A 9,313-nucleotide genomic window follows, 5' to 3' on the forward strand; every position below is an offset into this window, starting at 1 on the left:
ACCTGATTTTCCCAAGCAGTTTTGCCAAATATGTCCTAACACCTGTCTGAGTTGCGATTACGGATCGCACAACTATTTCATGATGGTGGCTTTGATTTTAATAACCATTCTCATCCTAGTCTTCAGTCATAGGCTCCTTTGCTAAGGTCCTAGTTTCACAAAAGGGACTTACTGAGAATGAGGAGGAGAAGAAGAAGACGAGTAGCAGAGTGAGAGTTTCTGTGTGCAATTTTGTAGCTCAGCTCGTGCTTGATATGTCGGGAGGGTGTTTGTCTTGAAAAACGAGGGTGAAAAGAGAGCGAGAACGTATAACTCTCTTCCCCCCTCTTCGTTTGGCTTTTGCTCTTTTTGCTTTTATTTTTGACGGGGATTTTACAAGAGAGCAATTATACTCTCAAATTAGTACTTACTAGGGGGGCAACTCGGGTCATGTTCAACCCAAACCCGTTGGGTTTAACCTGGAAAAAAGTCGGATCGGGTTGGGTATCTTTCGGGGAAAAAAGTCGGATCGGATCGGGTTTAACCTCCCACACAACACGAAGGTGGTGCAGTATTTCACCAGGACTCTGGTCTCATCAGGTTTTGTATCAGAAATAGATACCATACCATCATAGTCTCCCTTCCATAGATCTATCCTGCGTCAAAAGTCGTCTTATTGACACTTTAAGGTTGCCAAATAATTGGTCAGTGGTTGATATACATGGAGTTCCTCCTACATACCTACTATGGTATTCACTAGGACTCTAGTTTCGTTGCTCAAGCAAGAACATGTATTCACTAGGACTCTATGTCTCGCGAATATAATCCCAAAATATCCTAAGTAGTATTAAGGAACATGACATTTGCTGTCACTTGTAATTTCATAGAATGCCACACTAATGTAATAATTTCACAATTGTCGGGGAGCGAATCATTGTAAAAGTTGGATTTGGGCGGGATGACTTCTGTTAAAAATTTCAATTTATCACATGCACCCAAGGCGACTTTGACGAAATGGACCAACATAGGTAATTGGGGCCATCAAGTTTGATGAAACTTGTTGAAGAGATGAAAACTCCATGACAAGGGATTCTGTGTCATAGTAGGAATATGCAGAAAGGTAGATGGGATTGTACACGACACACGTATAGGTTGCAACCCAATAAATTAGTTCTCAACCAACACACGTTTTGTAGCAGCACATACACAACAGTCCACTAGGTGGTGAGATTCATTCCACAACAGTCTAAATAGGTGCACAAAAGCACAAGTAGTTCATAGGATAGTTTAATGCAGTCCACAACAGTTAATTCATGGGCACATCAACTCAAACAGTCCACAACAGTACACTAAAAGTATACTAACACCCTAGGCATAACAGTCCATAACCCATTTCATTTGAGTTATTTAAATGTTCATTTAGATGCCTTGTTAAGTGAAACCTCAACCCACAAATGGGATACATTGGTAAAGAAAGAGTTTTAGGGTAGTGGTGGGGTCCACGAATGAAGGGAGAGATGGGTTTTGGGGAGTAGGTGGGGTCCATGAATGGAAGAGAGATGGATTTTGGGTGTTGGGGAGTATGTGAGTTTCGCGAATTTAAGGGATGGATGTTTTGGGTTTTGGAGAGAAGGTTGGGATTGATTTTGGTGTATTGCAGCTGGGAAATAAGGAGTAGATCAAAGGTGGGCTTTCAAAGGCTAGATCTATGGTTTGGAAGGTTAGATCATAGAGTTTTGATGGCTAGATATAGAGCCTTGAAGACTAGGTCAGCAGGCTTCTCAGGGCATGAAAGCTTCTGTAGAAGAGAATGTGCCTGACAGGGAAAGCGATCCAAAGATCGAGCATAATAGTAGATCTAGGCTTTCAAAATGAAAATCGACAATTTTAGGATGCAATCCACAATAATTGGTGGGAGTATTTCCATAACTGTCTTCAATGGAGTATTTCCAGATTTTCAGATTTTCGTTTGGTAGCGCCTTCTTATGGTACCCTCTCAATTGAGTTTCAAAAGGGCACCAATCACACTTTGTCAGTAATATCTTATGATTTTTTGTGCTTGAAAAGATCAGATAAGTTTAATTAATGTCTTCATTGGAAACATAGCGGCATCAATCAACTCATGATTCGATCGAAACTTAAATACTGTTGTAAGTTTTGTCAATGAATTAAATAGTTTCATATTCCAATGAAACTAATAATGAGACATATGTCTAACATTTTTCTTAAGAACACTAATCATACTCCGTGCCAGTAAAATTCTATAATCTTGGTATTCAATCAACTTATGTTTGAATTGAAACTTGGAGGTCCAACTCCAACTCTTGTTTGAATTGAAACTTAGAGATCCTGCAAGTTCTCGTAGTCGAATTAGATATGTTCAAATCAGGAAAAGGCTGATCATACAGTTCATGTCAATAAAATCGAATCACTTTTGCCCTCCCCAAATTTGAATTGAAAGTTTGTACTGTGAGTTATTCGTCATTGAATCAGATATATTCAAATATGAGTAGAAAGATTTTAAGTCAATGAACCTTCTTAAAGACAACGAAGGGGAGGTTAGATAAACTAATTCCAAAGATTTTGCATAAGCTACTTAAGATGTGTTTTTTAGTACCTTGTATATGTGAGGTGGTTGAGGACCTCTTATGACTCTGCTCTTAAGATAACTTCCAAGTTCCAAGGAAGAAAAAATGATTGTGGCCTTATCCTTTGATGAAAAAAAGGTGCTGCGTGTGAACGGCTTGGAAAACCACAAAAGAAGTGAAAAAAAGTCTTCACCAAAGGAAGGTAAAAAAATGAGTAAGGAAAGCTAGGTCTTTAAGGCACTCTTGTGAAGGTTGTGAAGAAGCGTTGAAGAATGTTGAGGAAGCACATCTATCTAGGGAGTGTGGATGCTTGGATCCTAGACGGCATTGAGTATGTGTCGTGTGTAATCCGGAAGAAGTTTTGTACTTTTGTAATCCGGTGAGTGCTTCTTGCAATCCCCTTTTATTCTCCACAGTAATAAAATCTTTTGAATTCTTCTCCCGTGGATGTAGCCACACTTTGGTGAACAACGTATATCTTGTGTTTTATTTGTGTTTGTCTTGCACTTTATTTTATTTTGTTCTTGCAATTCTACTTCAGAAACATTGCATAGTGTTAACACAAAAAAATTGGAAACACACTTGTGTTTAGATTGCTAATGGGTCATCGTTGTGGGCTGTTTGGCAACCCAAATTCATAACATGTATTTCTTCAACACTTGATTATGATTTTCATCCATCTAAAGTATAACAACTTAGAAGTGATTTGCAATAGCGTAGTAATAAGCTTCAGAACAGTAAAGAGAAATGATACCCATTTTCATAAATATAACATTAGAAGTGATTTGCGATAACCTTGTGTAATAAGCTTCAGAACAGTAAAGAGAAATGATACCCATTTTCATAAATATAACATTAACGTTACTTTCATGAAACATATGGCGAGGAAAGCAGAAAACCAGAGTAAATGTGAAACGACTTCCACGAAAGATATAATGCTGAAGGTATAAAAAATATATGCAATGAGACAATTTTATATCTATGCAACTTACTGTGTTTCGGTAACTCCCACCTATTTGGCTTTGCTTGAATTTCCTCTGTCACATTTTGAGGATGGAGAAGTTCATGCAGACGTAAGTCAGTTGGCATAAATTTCAGAGGACATTGAAGGAGAAGCTGAATATTTCTTTTTCCCTGATAATAAAAGCAGAAGTCGATTTCAATTGAAAAATAGATATCAAGCATGGCTTAATCCAGTTGCATGGTTTCACAGAACCATTATCGTATCTTGCAAACACATGTTTATGACATTTATTTGATAATTCTTTCACGGAGAATAAAGGATAAATAGAATAAGGACCAATAGAAAAAGGAATAAAGGGAAGAACATCATGAAACCAATCCTTACCTTGCGTTTATTAATTCGACCAGGGCATTGTATGACAGATTCAACCGCTGCACGATGCGAAAAATTGGCACCTCCAAATATACAAACTATATTTTCTTCCTTTGTTCCAAATGCCTCTCTCATCTTTTGAAGTTCAACTTTCGACTCTTCTACAGTCTTGCCAAATAATGTCATGCCAATATGTTCAAGAAGCATGGGTACCCCTCCTGTAGCTTGTACAACAGATTTTGAAATCTCCATATACTCATCTGGGGATTTGTCTCTCTTATATGCATTCTTACTTAATAACTGAAGGGATTGGTTGAAATCCAATTCTCTAGGCTTGTAAACTTTTTCAACTCCGTGAACTTTCAACAAATGCTCATCTCTAGTAGTGATGATGATCCTACTTCCAAGACCAAACCATTCATTCCCTCCTGCGAGCACGTCAAGCTGTGAAACATCATCAATGTCATCGAGAATAACAAGAACTTTCTTAGCTCGGAGTCTTTCTTTGATCACATTGACGCCTCTGTCAATGTTGTATATTGTTGGCTTCCCATATTTTGTTGTTTCGTTAACAAGTTGGTTTTGCAAGGAGACTAGGCCATTGGGTTGTTGTGAAACTTCTCTAACACTCGAAATAAAGCTGCTTCCATCGTAGAAACGGAAGATTTGGTTATAAACTGCCTTGGATATTGTTGTCTTTCCAATCCCATGCTTTCCTTGAATCCCAATCATTCGGACATCCTCTGCTCCAATATCCAACAATTTCATCACATCTTCGACGCGTGAATCAATTCCAATTGGGTGCTTAGCAATGTGTAAAGGTGTATGGTTCAGCTCATTCAGTACACTTTCAACGACTAACTCGACCAGCTTTGCTTCGTCCCTGCCATTGAGTAAAAAATAGCAGGAGTAAAAATAAAGGGAAGAGATGAAGGTGAAGGTGAAGTATAAAATGAAACAAATGTTTCTCTAGGTGAGAACCTATTGCATCAAGATAGCCATGTATATGAGAAACCAATATGTCATAAGCTTTCACAGGCCAAGCGAAAAGTCATGTGCATGTAGCTGAATCAACAAGTATACATCTATGATGGGATTTCTTCAAAAAAAGAAAATATTTGGTTTAAATTGTTGAAATACTTGAAGAACAGTATAAATTCTCATTGGTTTGATGACATGATATCTATTAAATCGTAATCAAATCTTTCATACAAGAGGATAGCAATAGCATAAGTTCCTTTCATCTTACAGCAAACCAAAAAATAGTTTACGAGACAAAATTCAGCCTTGCCTGCACCTTCCTATATATAACTGAATCAATTTTCATATTCAGCTAGCTTTCATTATTAGGACTTCTTATACTGAAATCCAAATTAGCTTTATATAAACAAAAAAAAACCATTGGATCCATACATTACTCAGTTCATCAAAGTGTATTCACATGTAATCAATTTTCTAAAATTAAATGAAACTAAGAATATTCTAACATTTAAAAGCACTCATAAACAAATATGCTTACTTGGGAGAAGGATGTTAGTGCTGCTTTACCGATTAATCGTGAGAAATTGAGTTTTGGCTGCTGAAGGTTGATCGAAGATTCGTCAGTTGATGTCGAAATTTTCGGAGGAATTGAATGGCTGATTATATCTTACAGTAACCATATCAATGATCAAGAATTCAGAAGATCACGTGCTATTCATAGTTAAAGTGTAGCCATTGAAGAATGAAGGCATTCCTAAGAATAAGCTTGTGCTCTGAAGTCTCTGTTTGATCTAATGCAAGTGATTTTACAAGTTGATATTTCCATGGCCATATCTTTGAAAAAGCAGTTAGGCTTCCAAGCTGCAAAACACTAAATCAAGTGATGACAGTTAAAAAGATGCTGAAATGAACTCACCATGTAAACTGTCATTCAGGAGTTTTTAAGACATTAATACAAATAAAACCTAGGCATGAGTATTCAAGCAAGAAAAAATAAATGAAAAAGAGAAATATGGTCTTAAACCATACTCAAAGATAAGGGCACTAGAGACTTGAAACAACCAATTTCTGCAAATTCTTCCAAAACCAGCCAGACACATTCTGCTATTAACAAGGACAAAAAGGAAAGAGGAAATTGATGTGTGTGTAGGAAATTGAGAGTTTTTATATCGTGTAAGCCTCTGTAGTCTAGTATTTTTCAAAATGCGCTATGTAGTCTAGTGTTTACATGGTGTAAGCCTGTGTAATCTAGTATTTTTCAAAAAGTAATGTATGGCCCACACCATAGGATGATCTCAAACCTCCGATATATAGAGGTTTCCATAATATGCAGTTCCTCTATAGATCAGAGGGCTAGGATCATCCTATGGACATAATTTTGGGGGCACAACCTATTTATGTCGTGGCCCGTCAAATGGCGGTTTGGATCATCCTATAGTGTGCGCCGTACAATACTGAATACTTTGAGAAAAATACCGGACTATATGGGGCTTAAAGAGAAATTATATGGTGGCCGACTGTGTGGAAACAAAGGCGGAGAGAGAAAACTCCACCCTTGACCTTTTATCCAACAAAAAGTAAAAAAATGGGGCTTTTGTTGGATAAAAATGAAGGGTGGGGGGTTTTCTCTCTCCGACCTTTACATGTAAAGGTCGGCCACCATATAAAATCTCGGGGCATACATCATATAATTTCTAAGGAAACCAATATCTATTGAATAAACATATAACATTACCCATTTGAGATATTCTTCAAATTCCACCCTTTCAAATTCCCAACCACCCTCAAAGCCTCCCTCCATTTCTCTACCTTTTCCTTTCCCAATTCCTCTTCATGCATAAAAAACGCTTCCTTGAAGTTTCCATTTTGGTTTCTAATTTCAAAAGGCTCAACATCAAAGAACACGGGATAAATCTTAGCCTTTCCAAGTTGCACCACCTCTGCTACCTCTTCTAGTCTTTCTCTCGAATAACCATAGTTTCTTGAAAAAACTACAATGGCAATTCGCAAAGCTTCAAAGGTCTCACGGCTTTCAAGCTTACCAACCATATGAGTCCTGGCCCCGACACGAAGTAGAGCACTGTGGAGATGGCTAGTTAAAGTCATGCGAGTGTCATCACCAAAACTCAACAAGAGATCGAAATTGAGAGGAGTGGAGGTAGTCTTCCATGAAGGTAGGTCTGTATTCTTTGCCATGAAATGTTTGTAGAGAATGAGAGATTTATGTGGAGGTGAGGATAAAAAAGGATTATGGAATTCAAGAAAGGTACGTAAGAAACAAGAACAGGGTAACGTTTCCCTTTTGTGGGTGTTTAGCTAAGTATTAAATAATATAATGCAACGGTACATGAGTAGAGGTGCATGCATCCAATATGTAAATATCAATTTAGGACAACTGTCCGAATCTATTAAATTTTGTTCTTATTTTTTTTTTTTAGGGCTGCTAAAAATTTTGTGACCCATGCAGAAAAAGACAAGGGAGTGGGCTCGAATCCTCATGAAGTGCCCCAAAAGAAAGAGGGTAATAAGACAAAAAAATAGCATCAACTATGTTTTCTATCAAAATAAACAAAGGGAAATGTTATCAGCACTACTGTATTTTGATGAGGGCACTCCACACTTTATTAAAAGTATGGTATGGGCTTCACCATAGGATGATCCAAACCGTCCATAAGATGGACCACAACCTAAATAGGTTGTACCCCAAAAATCATTTCCGTAGGTTGATCCTAACCCTCCATCTGAATGTTAGAGTTGATCCAAACCCTCTATAGATCGGAGGGTTAGGACGAACCTATGGAAATAATTTTTGGGGCACAACCTATTTAGGCTGTGGCCCATCTAATGGACGGTTTGGATCATCCTATGGTGCGAGCCATACTGTACTTTTAATAAAGTGAGGAGTGCCCACATAAAAATACAGTAGTGCGGATAACATTTCCCTAAACAAAGGGAAACGATAAATTCGCTCCATTTTTCGTCAAATCACGAGTGGATTTGCAACGGTCACCCCATTTTTGACCGGCCGACACAAGGGTCATATAGATGTATAATAAATGATCGGTGGTTGAAACGGTACAAAAAGCTTATATACTGGGTTTTGGTGTATACAACTACAAGATTACTAAAATTGCTTTAAAAGCCAGTACAGTCCAGTATTGTTTCAAAAGTGGCTTACCCCATAGGATGATCCAAACCGTCCATTTCATAGGCCACAATGTAAGTAGGTTGTGCCCAAAATCAATTTCATAGGATGATCCTAGCCCTCCGATCTATAGAACTTAAAATAAGCAATTCCTCTATAGAGCGTAGGGCTAGGATCATCCTATAGAAGTGATGTTTTTGGCACAACAACCCCCATGAAATGGACAGTTTGGATCAACCTATAGTGTAAGCTGTACAGTACTTTTTTGAAAAATACAGCACTATACGGGCTTACACCATATAATAACTCGTCTTTAATCTTTATAGCATTTCCACGTTAGTAAAAATCATAATAAAACAAGGGAAATGATACCAGCACAACCATGTTTTGATAATGCACTAGCTCATCTTGTCTTTTATAATTTAAAGAACTGTCAAACGTTATTACTGTTCCCAAAAAACTCTCACAAGCCAATTAAAAAAGAAACGACAAGCTGAGTCAGTACAATTATAAAAACATGGCCGTGCTGATATCATTTTCGTAAAACAAAGGAAACAAAGTTCTTGGAAAATACCCGTACGCATGATCCTTCAAGCTCCACCCTTTGAATCCCCCCGCTGCTTTAAGTGCTTCCTTCCATCTCTCCACAGTCTCCTTTTCAAACCACATTTCATGTTCTGAAAATGCATCTGTCGAGCTTCTGATAAACAATGGAAACTCAACATCAAAGAACACAGGTAAAATGTGTTTCTTATAATCTATCATGTGTGTGATCTCTTCAAGGCACCACCTAGAAGAAACGAAGTTCTTCGAAAATATGGGCACCGCAATTCGCGAGTGTTGGATCGCTTTTGATAAATTGTGACTTATCTCTTTGCCATATTCGAGATCGTCTTCGTCTCGGAACGTTCGGATTCCTTCGCGGAGGAGAGCTGCATAGAGATGGCTAGTGAAGCTTTTTCTGGTATCTTCCCCTCTAAAGCTAAGAAAAACATCATAGTTGTATTGTGAAATGGGGGTGTTTGAACTGGGTTTGTGGTTTATTTTCGCCATGAGAGAGAGAGAGAAAGAGTTTTCACACCAGATCCAAGAGAGAGAGAGAGACAGAGTTTTCACACCAGATCCAAGGGATGGATCCTCTGGTGTAACGTTATTACTTCTTTCCTAAAGATGCGGATTGTTACCTACCAAAAAGATGCCTGTGGGGCCTCCTTATGCTCTGTCCATGTGATCAATGTTAGGATTCTCACTTGTTAGGGAAAAAATAAGAATGTAAAGGGCAGT

At 38.0% G+C, this 9,313-nt stretch overlaps 1 protein-coding gene across 1 annotated transcript in view; it reads right to left on the bottom strand.

Moving 5' to 3' along the window:
* The window catches only part of LOC143882740 (disease resistance protein RPP2A-like), a 33,087-nt gene extending 23,774 nt beyond the window's left edge, over positions 1–9,313 (bottom strand). The window contains exons 1-6 of the mRNA XM_077386173.1: positions 8,604–9,313; positions 5,597–5,755; positions 5,423–5,540; positions 5,116–5,147; positions 3,916–4,786; positions 3,444–3,701 (exon numbers count right to left, since the gene is read on the bottom strand). Of these exons, the coding sequence (XP_077242288.1) occupies positions 3,444–3,701; positions 3,916–4,786; positions 5,116–5,147; positions 5,423–5,540; positions 5,597–5,755; positions 8,604–9,082 (1,917 nt within the window). The 5' untranslated portion in view covers positions 9,083–9,313. The remainder of the gene's footprint in view (positions 1–3,443; positions 3,702–3,915; positions 4,787–5,115; positions 5,148–5,422; positions 5,541–5,596; positions 5,756–8,603) is intronic.

The sequence above is a fragment of the Tasmannia lanceolata genome, unplaced genomic scaffold (genome assembly GCF_043159265.1).
Source record: "Tasmannia lanceolata isolate RefF3 unplaced genomic scaffold, GAP_Taslan_0.1 ptg000008l, whole genome shotgun sequence".
In the NCBI taxonomy this organism is placed as follows: domain Eukaryota; kingdom Viridiplantae; phylum Streptophyta; class Magnoliopsida; order Canellales; family Winteraceae; genus Tasmannia; species Tasmannia lanceolata.